A 22524-nucleotide genomic window follows, 5' to 3' on the forward strand; every position below is an offset into this window, starting at 1 on the left:
TCTGCCTCTGCCATTCTCTCCTGTACTAAGACCTTCTCTACCTCAGCCCTTCTCTCCTTAACAGCTAGGCACGCTAACTGCAACTTCAGGTCCCTCTCTTCCCGCCTATCTCTTAGTGCATCAGGCGTCAAGGAATGAGAGGTAGCCCTGCTTCTTACACTGGACCCAGCAAGGGACTCCCTATCACTGGGGCCTTCCCTGTCAACTGGCGTCCCCAACTGGTCATTCTCACCCTCCTGATCAGTCTCTCTACCACTCTCTAGGGATGAGGTCTGGGAGCCCTCCAATTGGGAACCCTCGCTACACTCCGGATCCTCTGGGTACCCCCTAAGCACACTCCCTCTCTGGGTATATGTCACAAACCTTTCAAAGAAATTCAGAGATCTCCTGAGGTCCTCTTCTACAGGCAGCCCTCTCTCTCTACAGAACCCCTCTAATTCCTCCTGCGTGTAAAATGGCAGGTCCTCTAAATCAAAGGTAAGCCCCATCTTGAAAAGGTACAAATAACTCAAATGTGACAACCACAATACCCAAGCGTGAGAACTGAAAACAGGAAAAATGACCAAAGAGAGAAAGTTAAGAGAAGCCAAACACGTGATGGTCTAAACGCAATCCTTGTAGTGAAATAATGAGTCACAATGGTATTGTGCAAGCGCAAGTCCTATGCTCACCGCTGACGACCAATGTTAGAAATGGGGTTTCTGGTTGGCTTGGGTATGCACCTCAGCCAGGCAGAACTTACCCACTCTAGTCAGGGCAAGGGAGTTACACGTCCAAGATAACCCCTGCTCACCCCCTTGGTAGCTTGGCACGAGCAGTCAGGCTTAACCTGGAGGCAATGTGTAAAGCGTTTGCACAACACACACAACACATGTGACGCAATATCCCCACCACAAAGGAAACACAACCCCAGATTATATGAAAATATACTGTATTGTACACAAGGCAATTATCAGACCAAACATCACATATCAGTACTATCCTGCTACCTTAGCAGTTGTCAGAACGTTACACATTAGTTACTCTGTAACCTAGCAGTAGTCACACATAACACACAGGTTACTCAGTATTCTGCAACATAAGCAGTAGTCAGGAAAACACGTTATTACATCACAGCACTTGTCATAAGAATATCATAAAATGCCCATAGTAGGAACATTAGAAAACATATGGCAAGTGTAGGAAGTTGGCTCTGTATGCACTATTTCAAAGTAAGGAATAGTATGCACAGGGGCCAAGGGTTCCCCTTAGAGGTAAGATAGTGGCAAAAAGAGATAATACTAATGCTCTCTTTTGTGGTAGTGTGGTCGAGCAGTAGGCTTATCCAAGGAGTAGTGTTAAGCATTTGTTGTACATACACATAGACAATAAATGAGGTACACACACTCAGAGACAAATCCAGCCAATAGGTTTTGTTATAGAAAAATATCTTTTCTTAGTTTATTTTAAGAACCACAGGTTCAAATTCTACATGTAATATCTCATTCGAAAGGTATTGCAGGTAAGTACTTTAGGAACTTTAAATCATAAAAATTGCATGTATACTTTTCAAGTTATTGACAAATAGCTGTTTTAAAAGTGGACACAGTGCAATTTTCACAGTTCCTGGGGGAGGTAAGTTTTTGTTAGTTTTACCAGGTAAGTAAGACACTTACAGGGTTCAGTTCTTGGTCCAAGGTAGCCCACCGTTGGGGGTTCAGAGCAACCCCAAAGTCACCACACCAGCAGCTCAGGGCCGGTCAGGTGCAGAGTTCAAAGTGGTGCCCAAAACGCATAGGCTAGAATGGAGAGAAGGGGGTGCCCCGGTTCCGGTCTGCTTGCAGGTAAGTACCCGCGTCTTCGGAGGGCAGACCAGGGGGGTTTTGTAGGGCACCGGGGGGGACACAAGCCCACACAGAAATTTCACCCTCAGCAGCGCGGGGGCGGCCGGGTGCAGTGTAGAAACAGGCGTCGGGTTCGCAATGTTAGTCTATGAGAGATCTCGGGATCTCTTCAGCGCTGCAGGCAGGCAAGGGGGGGATTCCTCGGGGAAACCTCCACTTGGGCAAGGGAGAGGGACTCCTGGGGGTCACTTCTCCAGTGAAAGTCCGGTCCTTCAGGTCCTGGGGGCTGCGGGTGCAGGGTCTCTCCCAGGCGTCGGGACTTTGGATTCAAAGAGTCGCGGTCAGGGGAAGCCTCGGGATTCCCTCTGCAGGCGGCGCTGTGGGGGCTCAGGGGGGACAGGTTTTGGTACTCACAGTATCAGAGTAGTCCTGGGGTCCCTCCTGAGGTGTTGGATCTCCACCAGCCGAGTCGGGGTCGCTGGGTGCAGTGTTGCAAGTCTCACGCTTCTTGCGGGGAGCTTGCAGGGTTCTTTCAAGGCTGCTGGAAACAAAGTTGCAGCCTTTCTTGGAGCAGGTCCGCTGTCCTCGGGAGTTTCTTGTCTTTTCGAAGCAGGGGCAGTCCTCAGAGGATGTCGAGGTCGCTGGTCCCTTTGGAAGGCGTCGCTGGAGCAGGATCTTTGGAAGGCAGGAGACAGGCCGGTGAGTTTCTGGAGCCAAGGCAGTTGTCGTCTTCTGGTCTTCCTCTGCAGGGGTTTTCAGCTAGGCAGTCCTTCTTCTTGTAGTTGCAGGAATCTAATTTTCTAGGGTTCAGGGTAGCCCTTAAATACTAAATTTAAGGGCGTGTTTAGGTCTGGGGGGTTAGTAGCCAATGGCTACTAGCCCTGAGGGTGGGTACACCCTCTTTGTGCCTCCTCCCAAGGGGAGGGGGTCACAATCCTAACCCTATTGGGGGAATCCTCCATCTGCAAGATGGAGGATTTCTAAAAGTTAGAGTCACTTCAGCTCAGGACACCTTAGGGGCTGTCCTGACTGGCCAGTGACTCCTCCTTGTTGCTTTCTTTGTTCCCTCCAGCCTTGCCGCCAAAAGTGGGGGCCGTGGCCGGAGGGGGCGGGCCACTCCACTAAGCTGGAGTGCCCTGCTGGGCTGTGACAAAGGGGTGAGCCTTTGAGGCTCACCGCCAGGTGTCACAGCTCCTGCCTGGGGGAGGTGTTAGCATCTCCACCCAGTGCAGGCTTTGTTACTGGCCTCAGAGTGACAAAGGCACTCTCCCCATGGGGCCAGCAACATGTCTCTAGTGTGGCAGGCTGCTGGAACCAGTCAGCCTACACAGATAGTTGGTTAAGTTTCAGAGGGCACCTCTAAGGTGCCCTCTGTGGTGTATTTTACAATAAAATGTACACTGGCATCAGTGTGCATTTATTGTGCTGAGAAGTTTGATACCAAACTTCCCAGTTTTCAGTGTAGCCATTATGGTGCTGTGGAGTTCGTGTAAAACAGACTCCCAGACCATATACTCTTATGGCTACCCTGCACTTACAATGTCTAAGGTTTTGTTTAGACACGGTAGGGGCACAGTGCTCATGCACTGGTACCCTCACCTATGGTATAGTGCACCCTGCCTTAGGGCTGTAAGGCCTGCTAGAGGGGTGTCTTACCTATACTGCATAGGCAGTGAGAGGCTGGCATGGCACCCTGAGGGGAGTGCCATGTCGACTTACTCATTTTGTTCTCACTAGCACACACAGGCTTGTAAGCAGTGTGTCTGTGCTGAGTGAGGGGTCTCTAGGGTGGCATAAGACATGCTGCAGCCCTTAGAGACCTTTCTTGGCATCAGGGCCCTTGGTACTAGAAGTACCAGTTACAAGGGACTTATCTGAATGCCAGGGTGTGCCAATTGTGGATACAATGGTACATTTTAGGTGAAGGAACACTGGTGCTGGGGCCTGGTTAGCAGGGTCCCAGCACACTTCTCAGTCAAGTCAGCATCAGTATCAGGCAAGAAGTGGGGGGTAACTGCAACAGGGAGCCATTTCTTTACACAAGCCCCCTCCAGCCTACAGGCCAGGAGACTCAGCCCAAGCTGGGAGAGTCTTCCTAGTCTGTCAGGCGAGGAAGAGTAGGAGAAATAGGCTGGTTAGTTGCAGGGCCTACTCTGCCTTACATCCTTCTGTTCAGGTCATTCCCTTTGGGGAACTGACCCACTTCCACAGTGATAGGACCTAGTCTGAATTGCCTCTTGTCTGCCTCTTCAATGTCTCCACCCATTCTTTCTATTTTGGTCTTAGAGGTGTCCACCTCTGCTAACCTTATCTTGGCCAGGGTCACCCCTAGCTTACCCAGAGAGGTTACCCAGAGCTGGAGTAACCCCACCATGACCAATAGGGTCAGGGGGCCTAACTTGCTATTTGGCATGGGGTCAGACCACCATGCTAAGGATAGTGCAGCCATAAATGCTAACACCCAGCAGAGGCCACTGACAGCTGTCAGTGCCCAGAACCACACCTTTAGCTCTTCACCTAAAAGGGAAGGGGCTAAGTTACAGGCTTCTTTGGGTTCAGGTTGCCTGTCTGCTGTATTGGAGTGGGGGGTTACCACATCTTGTAGTAAACACCCTTCTTCCACTCTTTCTTCTGTTAGCTGAGGAGCCGCCCACTCAGGTTTAACAGTTGCCTGACTAGCCAGGACTTCTTGTGGGTCAGGTTGGACTTTATCAGGGCCATTTTTGGAGTTCTCCCCTACTGGAGCAGAATCTCCTTGGCTTGCTGTAACCTTGGCTAAAGGTTGTCCACCCTTCCTACTCTGTTTTCTTTTCTTCTTCTTCTGGGGCCTGCTTGCATTTACTGCAGAGGCAGGACTTCCAGAATCCTTGGGAGAGGACTGGCACTGGACCAGTTTCTCTCTTGGGCTCTGACTAACCTCTGGGTAGTCATTTCCAAGGAGACAATCAAGGGGGAGGTCTGTACTGACTACTACCCTTCTCCAGCTAAGAGTGCCACCCACTTCTATGGGCACTAAAGCCACAGGCCTCTTAGTGACCCTGTCTAGGCTAACTCTTACCCTGGCAGTCTCACCTGGGATGTACTGGTTTGAGAGCACCAGCCTGTCATGCACAATAGTGTGACTGGCACAAGTGTCTCTCAGGGCAGTGGTTGGGATTCCATTCACCAGTAGGTGGTGGAAGTGTCTACTTCCCTCTGGAATCTCCAACTCACCTGTTGGGCCCTGTTTCCAGTTGAAGGCTAGGAAGACCTCCTCATCTGAGGAGTCATCTCCCATGGCTACACTGGTTACCCCTGGAATTTTGTTCTGGGGTTTGTTTTTGGGACAAGAAGTGTCCTTGGTGTGGTGCCCAGACTGTTTACAGTTGTGGCACCATGCCTTAGTGGCATCCCAGTTCTTACCCTGGTACCCACCTTTGTTTTGGGTTGTGTCTTGGGGCCCACCCACCTGTTCTGGTTTTTGGGGGCCTACAGAGGACTCTTTTTCTTTGTTTCTAGTGTTACCCACTTTCTCCTGGGGAGTTTTTGTAACCCCTTTCTTTTGGTCACCCCCAGTGGAAGTTTTGGTTACCCTAGTCTTGACCCAGTGGTCTGCCTTCTTTCCCAATTCTTGGGGAGAAATTGGACCTAGGTCTACCAGATACTGATGCAACTTTTCATTGAAGCAGTTACTTAAAATGTGTTCTTTCATAAACAAATTATAAAGCCCAACATAGTCACACACTTCATTTCCAGTTAACCAACCATCTAGTGTTTTTACTGAGTAGTCTACAAAATCAACCCAGGTCTGGCTCGAGGATTTTTGAGCCCCCCTGAATCTAATTCTATACTCCTCAGTGGAGAATCCAAAGCCCTCAATCAGGGTACCCTTCATGAGGTCATAAGATTCTGCATCTTTTCCAGAGAGTGTGAGGAGTCTATCCCTACACTTTCCAGTGAACATTTCCCAAAGGAGAGCACCCCAGTGAGATCTGTTCACTTTTCTGGTTACACAAGCCCTCTCAAAAGCTGTGAACCATTTGGTGATGTCATCACCATCTTCATATTTTGTTACAATCCCTTTGGGGATTTTTAGGATGTCAGGAGAATCTCTGACCCTATTTAAGTTGCTGCCACCATTGATGGGACCTAGGCCCATCTCTTTTCTTTCCCTTTCTATGGCTAGGAGCTGCTTTTCCAAAGCCAATCTTTTGACCATCCTGGCTAACAGGGGGTCATCTTCACTGAGAGCATCCTCAGTGATTTCAGAAATGCTGGACCCTCCTGTGAGGGAAGCAACATTTCTGACTATCATTTTTGGAGACAGGGCTTGAGAGGCCCTGGTCTCCCTATTTAGGACTGGAAGGGGGGAATTGCCCTCCAAGTCACTAATTTCTTCCTCTGTGAAGTCATCCTCAGAGGGGTTAGCTTTTTCAAACTCTGCCAACAGCTCCTGGAGCTGAATTTTGGTAGGTCTGGAGCCAATGGTTATTTTCTTTATATTACAGAGAGACCTTAGCTCCCTCATCTTAAGATGGAGGTAAGGTGTGGTGTCGAGTTCCACCACCTGCATCTCTGTATCAGACATTATTCTGCTAAGAGTTGGAATACTTTTTTAAGAATCTAAAACTGTTTCTAGAATCTAATTCAAACTTTTAACAAACTTTTAAACTCTAAAAAGACAATGCTAAACAGGGACTTAACACACAAGGCCCTAGCAGGACTTTTAAGAATTTAGAAAACTTTCAAATTGCAAAAATGAATTTCTAATGACAATTTTGGAATTTGTCGTGTGATCAGGTATTGGCTGAGTAGTCCAGCAAATGCAAAGTCTTGTACCCCACCGCTGATCCACCAATGTAGGAAGTTGGCTCTGTATGCACTATTTCAAAGTAAGGAATAGTATGCACAGAGTCCAAGGGTTCCCCTTAGAGGTAAGATAGTGGCAAAAAGAGATAATACTAATGCTCTATTTTGTGGTAGTGTGGTCGAGCAGTAGGCTTATCCAAGGAGTAGTGTTAAGCATTTGTTGTACATACACATAGACAATAAATGAGGTACACACACTCAGAGACAAATCCAGCCAATAGGTTTTGTTATAGAAAAATATCTTTTCTTAGTTTATTTTAAGAACCACAGGTTCAAATTCTACATGTAATATCTCATTCGAAAGGTATTGCAGGTAAGTACTTTAGGAACTTTAAATCATAAAAATTGCATGTATACTTTTCAAGTTATTGACAAATAGCTGTTTTAAAAGTGGACACTTAGTGCAATTTTCACAGTTCCTGGGGGAGGTAAGTTTTTGTTAGTTTTACCAGGTAAGTAAGACACTTACAGGGTTCAGTTCTTGGTCCAAGGTAGCCCACCGTTGGGGGTTCAGAGCAACCCCAAAGTCACCACACCAGCAGCTCAGGGCCGGTCAGGTGCAGAGTTCAAAGTGGTGCCCAAAACGCATAGGCTAGAATGGAGAGAAGGGGGTGCCCCGGTTCCGGTCTGCTTGCAGGTAAGTACCCGCGTCTTCGGAGGGCAGACCAGGGGGGTTTTGTAGGGCACCGGGGGGGACACAAGCCCACACAGAAATTTCACCCTCAGCAGCGCGGGGGCGGCCGGGTGCAGTGTAGAAACAGGCGTCGGGTTCGCAATGTTAGTCTATGAGAGATCTCGGGATCTCTTCAGCGCTGCAGGCAGGCAAGGGGGGGATTCCTCGGGGAAACCTCCACTTGGGCAAGGGAGAGGGACTCCTGGGGGTCACTTCTCCAGTGAAAGTCCGGTCCTTCAGGTCCTGGGGGCTGCGGGTGCAGGGTCTCTCCCAGGCGTCGGGACTTTGGATTCAAAGAGTCGCAGTCAGGGGAAGCCTCGGGATTCCCTCTGCAGGCGGCGCTGTGGGGGCTCAGGGGGGACAGGTTTTGGTACTCACAGTATCAGAGTAGTCCTGGGGTCCCTCCTGAGGTGTTGGATCTCCACCAGCCGAGTCGGGGTCGCTGGGTGCAGTGTTGCAAGTCTCACGCTTCTTGCGGGGAGCTTGCAGGGTTCTTTCAAGGCTGCTGGAAACAAAGTTGCAGCCTTTCTTGGAGCAGGTCTGCTGTCCTCAGGAGTTTCTTGTCTTTTCGAAGCAGGGGCAGTCCTCAGAGGATGTCGAGGTCGCTGGTCCCTTTGGAAGGCGTCGCTGGAGCAGGATCTTTGGAAGGCAGGAGACAGGCCGGTGAGTTTCTGGAGCCAAGGCAGTTGTCGTCTTCTGGTCTTCCTCTGCAGGGGTTTTCAGCTAGGCAGTCCTTCTTCTTGTAGTTGCAGGAATCTAATTTTCTAGGGTTCAGGGTAGCCCTTAAATACTAAATTTAAGGGCGTGTTTAGGTCTGGGGGGTTAGTAGCCAATGGCTACTAGCCCTGAGGGTGGGTACACCCTCTTTGTGCCTCCTCCCAAGGGGAGGGGGTCACAATCCTAACCCTATTGGGGGAATCCTCCATCTGCAAGATGGAGGATTTCTAAAAGTTAGAGTCACTTCAGCTCAGGACACCTTAGGGGCTGTCCTGACTGGCCAGTGACTCCTCCTTGTTGCTTTCTTTGTTCCCTCCAGCCTTGCCGCCAAAAGTGGGGGCCGTGGCCGGAGGGGGCGGGCAACTCCACTAAGCTGGAGTGCCCTGCTGGGCTGTGACAAAGGGGTGAGCCTTTGAGGCTCACCGCCAGGTGTCACAGCTCCTGCCTGGGGGAGGTGTTAGCATCTCCACCCAGTGCAGGCTTTGTTACTGGCCTCAGAGTGACAAAGGCACTCTCCCCATGGGGCCAGCAACATGTCTCTAGTGTGGCAGGCTGCTGGAACCAGTCAGCCTACACAGATAGTTGGTTAAGTTTCAGGGGGCACCTCTAAGGTGCCCTCTGTGGTGTATTTTACAATAAAATGTACACTGGCATCAGTGTGCATTTATTGTGCTGAGAAGTTTGATACCAAACTTCCCAGTTTTCAGTGTAGCCATTATGGTGCTGTGGAGTTCGTGTAAAACAGACTCCCAGACCATATACTCTTATGGCTACCCTGCACTTACAATGTCTAAGGTTTTGTTTAGACACGGTAGGGGCACAGTGCTCATGCACTGGTACCCTCACCTATGGTATAGTGCACCCTGCCTTAGGGCTGTAAGGCCTGCTAGAGGGGTGTCTTACCTATACTGCATAGGCAGTGAGAGGCTGGCATGGCACCCTGAGGGGAGTGCCATGTCGACTTACTCATTTTGTTCTCACTAGCACACACAGGCTTGTAAGCAGTGTGTCTGTGCTGAGTGAGGGGTCTCTAGGGTGGCATAAGACATGCTGCAGCCCTTAGAGACCTTTCTTGGCATCAGGGCCCTTGGTACTAGAAGTACCAGTTACAAGGGACTTATCTGAATGCCAGGGTGTGCCAATTGTGGATACAATGGTACATTTTAGGTGAAGGAACACTGGTGCTGGGGCCTGGTTAGCAGGGTCCCAGCACACTTCTCAGTCAAGTCAGCATCAGTATCAGGCAAAAAGTGGGGGGTAACTGCAACAGGGAGCCATTTCTTTACAGCAAGTTAGAAAAACATATTAGCAAGCATGTCCATAAAAGGAACATTTGCATACACATATGTAAAAACATCAAACGCAGGTAGGTAATATATGAATCAAACAAAAGTCTGTAGAAAGAACTTTGGGTTGCAACTATATTGGTCCTTTAAACAGTACCTGGTTGGATGAAGGCACCTCCAGTGCCTAGAAGGTGAACAATGGGCCCCCTGGCGCTCCTATGCGCAAAACGGGGGCCTCCCTTATACTCTGGGGTCAGAGGAGGGTGACATGCACATCCTCTCTTTTATAGACAGGCCCCTCCGGGTACTGTGATTACTGGGGGCCCCCCAGGGCCTCCACTGGCCCTTCCACCAAGGGGCGGGGGGGCACAATAATGCCTGTTTTACCTAACAGCAGAAAAGGAGTGTCCTGCTCCTAAAGCAGAGGCCAGGGGGAAGGGGGCACTCCCCGCACCTTCCCCTGGTCCTGCCGTGAAGCCACAAGAAGATCGGACCCCTCCTGGGGCCCGAGCAGACACTCACCTGCACCCGATGCGGTGCGCGAGTGTTCTTCCAGCTTCCCGGGCCGCTGCGGTGATCTTATTTAAAGGGGCACAATGCAGCAAGGAGCCTGTGAGCTCCCAAGGCTCCATAAGCACGCTGCAATCAGCGCTATGGCAGCTGCAACCACAGAGAAGCACCCCTCGTGAAGAAATGGATGCAGAGGTCAGGGGCCACAGCACCCTGCCCCTGGGGAGCAGAATCTTAAGACAAGGTCCTCAGGTGGAGGGCCCAGCTACAGGCCAGCACAAGGGAAAGGCAGCAAGTGGCAAGTCCTTCACAGTGAACAGGCAGGTCACAGGTCAGCACAGCAGCAGCAGTCCATGGCGGTTCCTGGTGAGTCCTTTCAGCCTTTGGTGTCCAGTTCCAAGATGATTCCAAGAGTCTCCAAATTGTGGGGAAAATTCCCCTGTACTTATAGTCAGTTCTTACAGTGTTTTACAATGGTAGGGAGAGGAGGTTCCAGCCAGTTACAACTGGTTCTGGGAGTGCCCCCTCTCTCCTTTCAGCACAGGCTCCAAACATCAGTGGGGGGTTAACAACCCTATTGTGTGAGGCCAGGGCACAGTCTTTACAAATGCAGGTGTGCCCCGCCTCTCCCTTCTCTCAGCCCAGGAAGACTATTCAGTATGCAGATGCACCTCTGTGACACCTCCACCCTCCCTGTGTACAGGCTGTCTGAAAAGTATGAAAAAAAGTGTCACTCTGCCCAGACGTGGATTGGAGTCAAGCTGCAAAACACCAGGGTCATAAGCACAGATAAATGTGCACTTTCTAGAAGTGGCATTTATGTGATAGTAATAAAAAATACACCCACACCAGTAAGCAGCATTTATTATCACCATCACAACCATACCAAACACGCCTACGCTACCCCTCATAAATCAGACAATACCCCTTACACATAAGGCAGGGCATTTCTAATGCAATCCTATGAGACAGCAGCACTCACAGCAGTGAGACACCAAGTTAGGCTGTTTGTCACTACTAGGACAGGCCATGCAATATGGCACATGTCCTGCCTTTCTACATACATGGCACCCTGCCCATAGGGCTAGCTACGGCGTACCTTAGGGGTGATTTACATGTAGTAAAAAGGGAAGTTCTGGGCCTGGCAAGTAAATTTAGATGCCAGGGCCCTGTGGCAGAAAACTGCGCACACAGGCCCTGCGCTAGCAGGCCTGAGACAGGTTTGAAAGTCTACTTCAGTGGGTGGCGCAAGCAGCGCTGCAGGCCCACTAGTAGTATTTAATTTACAGGCCCTGGGTATAGAGATACCACTGTACAAGGGACTTATAGGTACATTAAATATGCCAATTAGGTATAAGCCAATCATACCAACTTTAGATGGGAGAGCACCTGCACTTTAGCACTGGTCAGCAGTGATAAAGTGCTCAGAGTCCTAGAGCCAACAGCGAGAGGTCAGAAAAACCAGGAGGAAGGAGGCAAAAATACTGGGGATGACCCTGCGTAAGGCAAAAAGTCCAACACCTGCCAAATCACATGGTGCCACCGGGTTTCACCCAACATCTTCATCCTTCACGCTCTCACCTGGTGGTGAATGGGTGTCAGTGATGAAGAGGTAAAAACCATTTGCACATAGTGCAGCAAGACCCTTTTTTAATGTGAGGAGGCAGGCTAATGGGGGACATGGCAGAAGTGCCTCTTAGGTCATTCTCGATAGGAGGCCAGCCTGCTCCAAGGCTCCACCCTCTCCTCGCACGTGAAGCATATATTTTTTTTTAATGGCAGGTCTGATAGCTGCATCTATTGCTCACACTCTCCACAGCACTCAGGCTTATGCGCCTGAAGCTCCACACACCATATCTTGCTTTGAAACCTTCAAGCACAGCATTCCATTTGTTCCCACACGAAACACCCTACAACTGAATTGTGCAAGCCTAATCATGCACAGCGGCCTAACGGAGCACTGCCATGTTCTTGTCACAGCCAGAAAGCGCTATACAAATTATAAATATGGGGTAGGTTCTTGCTCATCAATCGAAAAAGCGCTTCAGGCCTTACAAGGAGTATAAAAAGCATTTAATTAATACCAACACAATACAATAGTTAGCTTCCTTTTGTAGCAGAATATACATACTAAAAGGCAACGACAAATAGACAGAGCAATATTTATTGATACTTAATGTTTAGATTAAGCACCTTGAATGTTCACTTGCTTGTGGCTGCCTGGCATGATTCTTAAATGGTATAAATAATACACTGACATCAAAGTGACCTTATAAAATGTGCTTATATCTGAATATTCTTCACAGCTCATGAGGTTTTTACAGCAGTTGGCAGAGAAGCTAAAAATAAATCAAGATATTCTGACGGAAAGTCTTCAATCTCAATACGAAATGCTTTTGGAGAGAGCAGGGGAAGTGAGCAATTTCGATCCCGAATATCTGGGTGAAAACAAAGTTCTTCTCTACAACCTGCAGAAAAAGGTGAGTTAAAAGTGGCAACTCACAGTCTTCTGACAGGAAGCGAGACCGTTATGTTTTATCTGGGGAAAAGATACAGTATCACATGAGTACAGAATTACATCTGCAAAGCTGAAAAAAGAGGGCAGTTGTTTTATTTTAAGAAGCAGCATTGCAGGATCTTGTGGCCGTGACATTCCATACTCATACTTACAAGTACATTTACACTTGCTACGGAGGTACTATAACAGAGTGCTAAATTGCAGTGAAATGAAAATGAAAGAATAGCTACTGTTATAAAAACATACTGCCTTACGCCAAAGCATGTGATCCGAAACTTCCCTTGACTTAATAAAATACTCTTTTTTCAGTAGTTATATGTCAGTTATTAACCGTGGCAAGTCACTTGTAGTGTCCTATGCTGAATGTTATTTGCTAATTGGAGAGGGCAAAAGGTCTCATTGGTGGTCAATATCCATCCAAGATTTTCATTACAAAGCATTTGTCTTTGACTGCTGCCTTCTGTTTTCCTCATTTATGTGACACAACGGGAAAGGATATGAAATTATGTAGGAATATAAGTAAATCATATTTCATTTCTACATCCAATGAGACATTGCTGACAAGGCCAGGCATGCAATAGTTTTAGATTGTACCACGAAATATTGAGCATAGGAATGTTGAGGCATAATAATGATAATAATAACAATAACAACAACAACAACAATAATAATATTAATAATAATAATAATAATAATAATAATAATAATAAAAAGTATTATTATTATTATTCATTTGTAGAGCGAAAATATAACCAAAAAGGCATAGTAGGGGCAGGAAGATAAAGTTAAACCAATATCACCCACTAAAGGTAGATCTTTTGTGGAAAGAAGAGAGGGCAGTAGCCGGGCATGCAGGCTGGCAGCCAGAACAGAAAAAGCATGTTGGGTGTCTTTTTAAACTTGAACGGCGAGAAGATTTGCCCTGGTTGAATTGAGAGTTCTCTGAGACAGGTAATCTTTGAACTTTTGCTGTAAGAAGAGAGGACCAGTCTGATGGATGGCTTTATTGACTATACACAGTGATTTAAACATTACTCTTTTTGGCAAGTGAAGCCAATGCACCCTGTCAAATACAGATGACGCAGAAGATGGCGTGAAAGATAGAGGGCTAACCCTTTGTACGCAGTAGAGATGCTTACAGAGATAATCTGGTGCAGCAAAAATAATGCATTGCATTGGAACAATCCGATAAGGATAGTAGACTGTACCACCAGAAGTTGAGACTGATTAGGAAGGAGTGGGAGAATCCTCATCAAAGAAAAAAGAGAAAGAAGATACCTTGTTAACATGACTGGGGAGAGATAAATTACTTTCTATGTGAACTTCACGGTTATGAACAGAGACCGAAGTGTCTGAGTGAAGCTGTCCTCTGAGAGTCGGGAGCCAAGTGACAAGGGACAAGACGGTCTGGCTAATGAACAACATAGATTTTGGTCTTGTTGCCATTAAATGTTAGTGAGGTTAGCTCAAAGCAAGCTGGAATTTCACTTCAACAAATATGGAAAGTCTCAAGTGGAAAGGGTGTTGATTGACTGATATTTAAAATAAGAAGGGTGTCATAGCTCAATTCATTAATTTGGTCCTGAGCGATCTGATCAAGTGAGCTAGAGGTCGTAAATAGACATGAAATAATGTTGGGTTCAAAGATGATCTCTAGATATTCTGTCCTTAATACTAAGGTCCCACAATATTCCTTACTCGGTATTTAAGAGGCACATCATATTCAGAGCAACAGAATATCAATAGATGACACAATAAGCTTTGTGTACAGTGTACTAAAACAGTGTCATTGCAGAGTTAATAATAATAAATGTACACAAGGTTATCTTATATGCAGTTCGATATTTCGATAATGTGAGATAGAACCAGGTATATGTGGTTCGTTGGAGTGCAAACATGTTATGAACATGCCAGCACTTTTGTGCAGCCATCAAAAGGGTGGAATAACGTGAATTTCTTCAGGAGCTTTGTGGATGTGCCCCTAGAGGTGTTGACTGCAAATATGACAGTTCACAGTTCTTGGATTTTTAAAGAAGATGTCCAATAGAAAACCTATGGCTCCTGAAGCTACTTATATAGAAACAAGACCATGGGGTGGAAAGAGAAGATCACACAATAATGCTAGACTCATTAGGCTCTGGATTTAGTTAGGATAAGATCTGATTAGCTGATGGTTATGTTCTTACAGCATTTTTCTCTGCATTATTGTACGTTTTTAGCATTCTATAACATGGTCCATCTGAGTTTCTTCCTGGAAAAATAACTAAAGTATCCTACTGGCAAGTTTAGGCAGTTACTTGATTCATTTCCAGGGAACTCAGTACAGACTTCATAGAGATAGCTTTACCTATGACCTCCAACAACAAAGTTGTCATGATATCTCCTGAGATCCCAACACAAAAAAGATTAGGTTACAGTCACATCCTTAACATAAGTAGCTTAAAGTAAATTTGTTACACTTCACTTGTTTGTACTGCTGTTTAGAATGTCTCCAAATGTTTACTATTGTTTAAATATGTCCCCTTCCTTTTAGGTACATTCTCTAAAAGAAAAATTGGATTTTAAGAACACACAAGTAGAACAATTAGAAAAGAAAGTTAAAGTGCTTGAAAAAGAAAAAGAGCAATTGATTTTGCAAAGTAAGGAAGGATTTCAGAGCCTTGATGTTCAGAAATTGAAAAACAGAGTGGAGAAACTTCAAGGGCAGTTAAATGAATTGAAAATGGTCAACAAGAACCTGATGGCTCAGCTTGCAGAAGTAAACCAACTTAAGGTATGTATCACGCTATGGAAAAGGTGCTGCATTTTAACAGTCACAAAAACTAGTTTTTTTCCCTTGTGGCCATCAATTTGTGCTACCTTTCACAGTGGGAAATCACTTCTAGTACCTGAGATACAAACTAGCTCAACATATTGTGTGGTCCCTTAATGGATTTAATGGGATCTGATGATATGACAAATCATGCAACCAAGGTTGAGAGGTTTTAAAAGGTAATCAGAAACGCAGTGTTTCATTTTAGAACCATATCTTACAGATATGCATTAGCTATTCTTTTATATTGTATCCTCAGAAATGCACATGGATCGCAAAGAGTGGCAAAATGTGTTTATGTGTTGCATCACTAAGTTCACACAGCCACTTGATCAGGGATGAATAGCAGGAGATAGACTAAAAATTCCTGAAAAGTCTAGTCTTTCTCTATGTAACACAGGCCAAGCTCAACAATGACTATGTGGAAATCCTTTTGTGGCAAGGAGCGGGTTTGAAGGTAACAAAAACTGAAATAGACAATTGAAAGAACAGGCAGTGTTAGGTCTGAACAAAGTTCATAACGTTTTATGTTGCATTAGTTTATTACCACAAAAATCATAGCGGGAAAGCTAGGAAAACCAGGTTTGGCTGTTCCAGTGAATGTTAACATGAACAACCATTAGAATGGGCTCATATGGAATTGGATGTAAATTAATGAGAAAAAAGACCTGAGACAAAAAGCATTCAACTCACAAGTGCACACAGTGGGATGTGTATGGTGGAGAACACCTCTCAAAAAATAGCTTTATACATGGTCTTTATATTGAAGCAAGCAAAATGTTCAATGGGAAGAATATTTGCAATGATTTATCCAACAAGTGCTGTACAGTTTTAGATAGACTTGTCAAACTATTTCAGTGAATCAGAAAACCAAAACTTAAACCCCCACTGCATTAAAAAAACATAGAAATTCACTGAAAAAACAAAGGCTACAGGGATGTTATAGTTAGGAATTATCATTTAAAAAACCTTAGAAAAACCGTAGAAATTCAGTGAAAAAAACAAAGGTTACAGGGATGTTATAGTTAAGTTCTGAATTTACACACACAAACCATAGAAATTCAGCTATTTAGATAGGGTTATTTCAAGTAACTATAAGTCATGCCCTAAGATAACTATACCTCACGCCCTCACCATGTTCAGCTAATTACCCCACGTATTACATAATTCATGACATTGTCTATGACATCATTGATATTTTTGCTGCAACATTTGTGATACAATTATTGATGGGGAAAACTGCGCATGGCAAGGGCACAAGTTATAGTTACGTTCAAAGGCCACAGGGACCACCGAGTCCCCTGTGTTTCCCTAGTAAATAAGAGGTGGGCCATGCAGACCACCCTCCAGCTTTCAAAATTACCCCGGGGACCACCACCTCCCTGGGGCACAGTATAAGTAAAAAGCGGGAAGGGGCCATGTGGCCCCTCTTCCTGGCCATATTCCACTGTGGGGACCACCACCTCCCTGAAGTATGGCCACATTAAGTGGGAGTGCCCCCCCCCTGCTATTTATCATCAGATAAAGTCCCTGAGGAGGTGGCGCTTGCTGAGGGTAAAAACTAGCTTTGGGGAGGGGGCCTGCATGTCCCCATTTGTCACAATCCAATCTGGCTCACAGGGGCTGAAAGAAAAACAAGTGTGTAAAAACACACTTTAAGAAAAATAAATTCTCCTGATACTCCTTGGTTTGGTGAGAAAATGTTTTACAAATATGCTTTTTGACCCAGCACCAGGGCTAGAGGGTCTGGGCATTCCTACCTTTCCCCTTTTCCTTTATTTTTATGTTTATTTTTGGGACTTGGCTGAGTCCGAGTCTAGATATCTGTATTTCTTTTTCCTTTAATGTCTCAAAAACTACTGAACAGATTGCACCAAGTAACATAAAGGGTTCTTTCTGGACCAAGAGCTACCTTTCAGCCAAATTTGGTGTAATTCCGTCCAGTTATTCGGGCTGTAGCCATGTTCAAAATCCCTATGGTTAATTGAATGGAGGAAAAAGCATTTTGGGACTCCTCCTTTTTCTCAACCTCTAGTTGACAAATCACCCCAAAACTTTAAGGACAGCAGCTGGATTGAGTGGAGTACTATTTTTTAAAAATTTGTGAAGATTCTTCAAACGGCGCTAAGGTTATTGGCAAAAAAAAAAAAACACTTTTCCTATAGAAACTAGATTCTAACAAAGGTTTAAGATTAGTTATACTTAGGAAAACTTAATTCATGATTTCTCTACAAAACTACACTAAACTGGACAAACATTAGAAACATTAGAATAGTTATATTATAACTGTATCTTAAAGTTCGAATTTATGGCCTGCCCAAAACTTACCATAACTCGCACACCTTCATAACAAATGTCGTCAACTCGCTAGCCAGATTAAATTAACTATAACTCAGCCCTCTAGCAAGCACAATCTTCTCATAAATTATGTCATTTAAAATGTCTTGACTTTTGTAGTGAATGCTATGATTTAGCATGCAATAAAGGATGTACTATGTTAGGGTATAAGCAGTGCATAGTGAAGGGCCGAGTTATAGTTAGCTTAGTGTGGCTAGCAAGTCACAACACTCTGTACAGAGGTGTGTGGTTGTGCATTGCGGGGGCATGCAGCCAACCCCTCACAGGCAAGCAACCCCATGCCACTCACAGTACATGACCTCCCTAAGCCACTACTGACCTTGGGGATTCCAGGCCTTTTTTTTAAATTAAAAAAGGTGGAGGGTGGCACACAGCGCTCCTCTGAAAGTCAACATTGGCCCTGGAACCTTGATGCCCCGGGGCCAAAAAATATATTATTAGTGGAGAGGGAGATGCGGCCTGACTCCTGAAGTACATTCATATTTAGAGAAAGACAGAGAGAGACAGTTGATTATTGAAGGTCACCTTGTGATTTGTAAATCCAGGAGGAGAGTTATGGATCTATTTTGCAAGTAAAGAAAGTTGTGAACTAGTTCGTGATGTGTGCATCAGATAATCTCACTAAATATTAAAACTTCCCTTAATTCAAGGGCATTATCCAGCCATTGCATTTGGTGGGTCCAACCCAGATTTGGGTGGGGCAGATTAAGCATACACCAAAAAACAAATCTGCCCTTATTAATTGTTCTCCAGCTTGGTGGCAAATAACCTCAATGTCTAGAGACTCTTCTACTCTGGGTGATGTCTCTATCCCAAGAAACCACAGCTAGGACCTGAAGGGCATTTGCCTAAACAGAACAGGTCCACACACCCCATGGGTGTCATGCTTCATCCTCGGTCATCCCACACTTGACAAAGCATACTGTAATGGTTGCCATGCCCTCATCAAAAGGCTGAGGGGCTATTCAGGGAAGATCCGGGGAGTGAGGGATCCAACTAAAATCCCTATCACCTGCCTAAGTAGAAAAACTGCATTTTTATTAAAATGGTGGATAAGGGATGATTAAAACAAACACTGGGACATATGAGGCTTAACTATGCTGTTCATTTCCACAAAGATCAACATGTTTCAGCCCTCAATAGGTCCACTATTGGGTCCGGGGATTTTTTTAGGATCAGAATCCTGTTCATCCCTTCTTATATCCCTATCTACTATGCTCATACACTCACTCAGTGCACATGCATGCATACAATACCAGATGCTAATCTCTGGTTGCGTCAATCAAGATAATTTTCCTTTTTTGTTTAGGGGTCCTTAACTTTAGGACACTAACACCCATGAAGGAGCGGGGAGAGGGGAGCAATGTAGTCCTGCATTAGTCAAAGGTCCCCCCCCCCAGGTTCACCTAATTTGGGACTCTATTCTCCTCCCAGCCCAGGCAGGTTAATTAGATAAGAGTAATGCGAACTTTCAAAAGTTAACGAAGGTGTGATGGTTGTTATACAATCTGTGTGGAACAATAAAGTGAACTGGAAAGAATTTATAACATTGTGGATGTACTGCATGGCCACAAACTCATCAGTGTTAAAATGCCACTGTGTCATAATGACGTAGTCGGATGAGTCATCATTTTCTATAACTCTGCAGTTGCGACTGGTCTGGGGAGGAATTGGGGGTGTTACATGGTTCTGTCTTAAGAATGTTATTTTATATACTTCTGTCTTCATTCCCGTACCTCAGCAACCTTAATCAATATTTTGGGCAGTGATTTGCTCTGTACTTGGGATTAGAGGAGATAATGCAATTACTGTACTCACGCAGTAATGCATCTGCTACCACCAGTAATTTTATCTTTTGGGTAGATTTACCAGCATTTTGCACTGTGCTTGTGTCACAAAAGTGACGCAAACCAGCACACATTTTTTGGGTGATTTACTTTCCAGCGCAAATTGTGTTTTGCAATGGAAATTGTGTAAAAGTAATGCAAAGTAGCGCAAAACGCTGCTTTGCGTTACTTAGCATAAATGGGGTTTTATATGGGCATTCCCATGGAAACACTCATTCTTTTTTACGCAAAACTCTATCTACCAAAAATTGGAGACGGTTTTGCGTCAAAAATTAACGCCATGTGAAAGCAGGCGTTAAATGGATAAATGTTTTTATTTCTCATTTCTCTTCCAACTTTGCATGTGTGGTGCATTATACAGCACACATACAAAGTTAGAAAAGCAATACATTTTGTCCAGGCATAGTATTTTGTATTGGAAAAGTACCCTTCTAGTACAAATTCGATGCTAGACAAACTCACACACCCTTGCACTATGGCGCAAGGGTGTTTGCCTGGTGCTCGGCAGCAAATTGTGCCAGCACCAGGGAGAGATGAGAGAGCCATAGCTCTGTAGATATGGCGCTCTCCTGCTCTCTCCACACACAACACAGTGCAGCATTTTTGGGTGCTACGCTCCATTGAGTGAGAATTTGATAAATTTGGCCCTTCATGTTAATGCACAATGGAATTTAGCGCCAAGCTATTTTTTTTCTACTTACATATTGGGAATATTCCATCACTAAAGGTAACTTCTAGCTCCCTTCTCATAGAAAAGTCCACAATGTTTACCTTTTTCAAGGCACTACGCTAGCGCAGATGTGAAGTTTCTCTGATTTTAGAGAGTAAATGGACCACGTGGACGTAGACCTCCTCCATTTTTACATAAGGATCTTTTTTAAGAAATGAAGGTTATTTTATGGTAAAGATAAAGACTGGAGGTATGCAGACAAAACTCTGGTTGTCTTCCAGAAAAATATATTTGCGAAATCTATTTCGTTTGTTTCAGTGTTTATTGCTTCAAAAGCCATTAAAAAAAAGGCCATTAACAAAAAAATCCAACCCATCCATAAACTTTTTCATTTACAGCTACGGGTTTTAGCGTGTAGATTGTTACTCAGGCCTTAGGATATTGTCTCGTTTTTTTGGCTTGAATGTAAACCGTGTTTTTTTAGCCTAGATGTAAACTACAGCTGCCCATCCTTACTTCGTTGGAAAATGTATTTTTCCCCCTCAGAACAAAACTACTGAACAGAACAAAATTATCGACGAGCTAAATTCTTCTTTGGAGAAACTTGAAAGAATTAAAGAGAAAGCTGCTAAAAAAGTGGTCAGCTTGAAAACCGAGTTGGACTACAGCGAACTGGAGACGAGAGGAGAAAAGGCGAGGGCTCAGCACATGCTGGAAGCTGTCACTAATGAGCTACACACCGCAAAGAGAGCTCTCGAAGAAGTGGCGCGCAGAGAAAAGCAGGTGAGTAACTTCTCTATTGAAGCGAGTCATTAGGATCTTTTAGCAACTTTTGCGAGGCCGATTGAATGGTTTTGGTGATTGAGGCGCCCATTAGCTGTAATTTTGTGAACATGACGGATCCTTGAAGAGTTTTAAGAGACTATTAAACAAATCCCCCCAAAATAGTTTTTTTTTTGTCCCACAGAAGTTGTGAACTGTCTTTGAGAAGAATAGGCAGACAGCCTGTATTAGTAACCTGGTATTTAATTATAAGCTATTGTCAATAGCTGTGAAAACTGGGCACGAGCACATTCATGCGTATTTCTTCTAATGGCAGCTTGGTGTGGAAAGGTTTTCCTAATGCGATTGGTCTAATGACAAAGGACACGATGTTATGGGGTTGTTCAGGTGTAAAAACACTCTGGATAGAGGAGTAATTGTTATTTTTTTCTCCTTTCAAACCACAGCTTGTTGACTTTAAAGACACTATTACTAGGATGATGGGATTCAACATTAACACCCTGGCCGTGCCGGAGCACGAGATCGTAGGGCAGCTCAAGAAACTCCTCCGTTCTCATGGATCGCTTAAAGATACTTTCGACGACAGATCAAAATTACCCTATGGCTTAAGAACTGGCTTTGAAAATCCTCATCACAGTGTATCATATGTGTCGACGTCAAGCAAGCCTCGATTTTAGTATGGGACACTCTGTGTTGCAGATCATAATCGCCACTGTTGCTATGCTTAACAGCCAACACCCAGAAGCAGATCCTAAACACTGATTAGCAGTAATGTTCCACCCATCAGCGCACCGCCAACAAATGTATCTTCCTCTGCTGTTGTGATTTCATTGGTAAATAACCCAGGGCATGATTTGGAGTTGGGTGCTAATGGAAAATCCTATGATTCCTTGAGGAATATGTTAAATACCAAAGGGAACCCATCTTAGATACAGTTTGATGTGGGTAAAAACACTGTTAGATTCCCCTCCAAATGAAGTATTACTAATTAATTCCATATCGGGCCTCGTACCTCTTTACGTTTTGCAATATTTAATGCAGATCTTACAGTCACAAGCAATATAACCCTTTTTATTGTACTTTCTGGATAGACTGTAGTTATTGCTATTATCAATCATCACTTCACATCACTAACGCTTAGTAATGACTCTGATTTACGTTAGTTGCCCAACTGTAGCAAAATCTCTTACCATAATCAAAACATGTTTGATATCCTCCATATATTTGATCCTTGAAGATACTATGAATACATTCGTCCTCGAGCACAATAATCACTTCGCCTGGGACAGGCCTGGATTGCTGTCATCATTTAGAAAATAAAGTGAATACAGAGAGTTGTTAGTGTGGCTTGTCTCTTATCTGATATCTGCTCCTCCTGAACTATGTGGAATGGCCCAAGAGGTACACAAATATTTCTCTGGCACACACTTTTGGTTTGGAAGGTTGAAAATAATTTAGCACACAAAAAATCAGTCAAAGCTTTGCAAGGTCATTGCATGAGGTGCTACAAAAGACATGCTATAATTACTTTCCAGGCTTGCATGTCGTAGTACTTTGGTTATGGAACTTAGACTAACTTTGATCTCTGGTGAAAATTCAACTTGACCAGTTAGAAATGATTTCTGCAGGATGAATTTGAATTCATATGGGATAGATCAGTGATTCCTAATATTTTGATT

The 22524-nt window shown here is 44.8% G+C and overlaps 1 protein-coding gene across 1 annotated transcript in view; it reads left to right on the forward strand.

Annotated features, from left to right (window-relative positions):
* LOC138259541 (coiled-coil domain-containing protein 170-like) overlaps window positions 1-22182 on the forward strand; it is a 439156-nt gene extending 416974 nt beyond the window's left edge. Inside the window, exons 10-13 of the mRNA XM_069207352.1 lie at window positions 12164-12337; window positions 14909-15148; window positions 20609-20845; window positions 21292-22182. Coding sequence (XP_069063453.1) covers window positions 12164-12337; window positions 14909-15148; window positions 20609-20845; window positions 21292-21522 — 882 coding nt within the window. The 3' untranslated portion in view covers window positions 21523-22182. The remainder of the gene's footprint in view (window positions 1-12163; window positions 12338-14908; window positions 15149-20608; window positions 20846-21291) is intronic.
* Window positions 22183-22524: the final 342 nt, after the last annotated feature.

This window comes from Pleurodeles waltl, chromosome 9, assembly GCF_031143425.1.
Source record: "Pleurodeles waltl isolate 20211129_DDA chromosome 9, aPleWal1.hap1.20221129, whole genome shotgun sequence".
Classification (NCBI taxonomy): Eukaryota; Metazoa; Chordata; class Amphibia; order Caudata; family Salamandridae; genus Pleurodeles; species Pleurodeles waltl.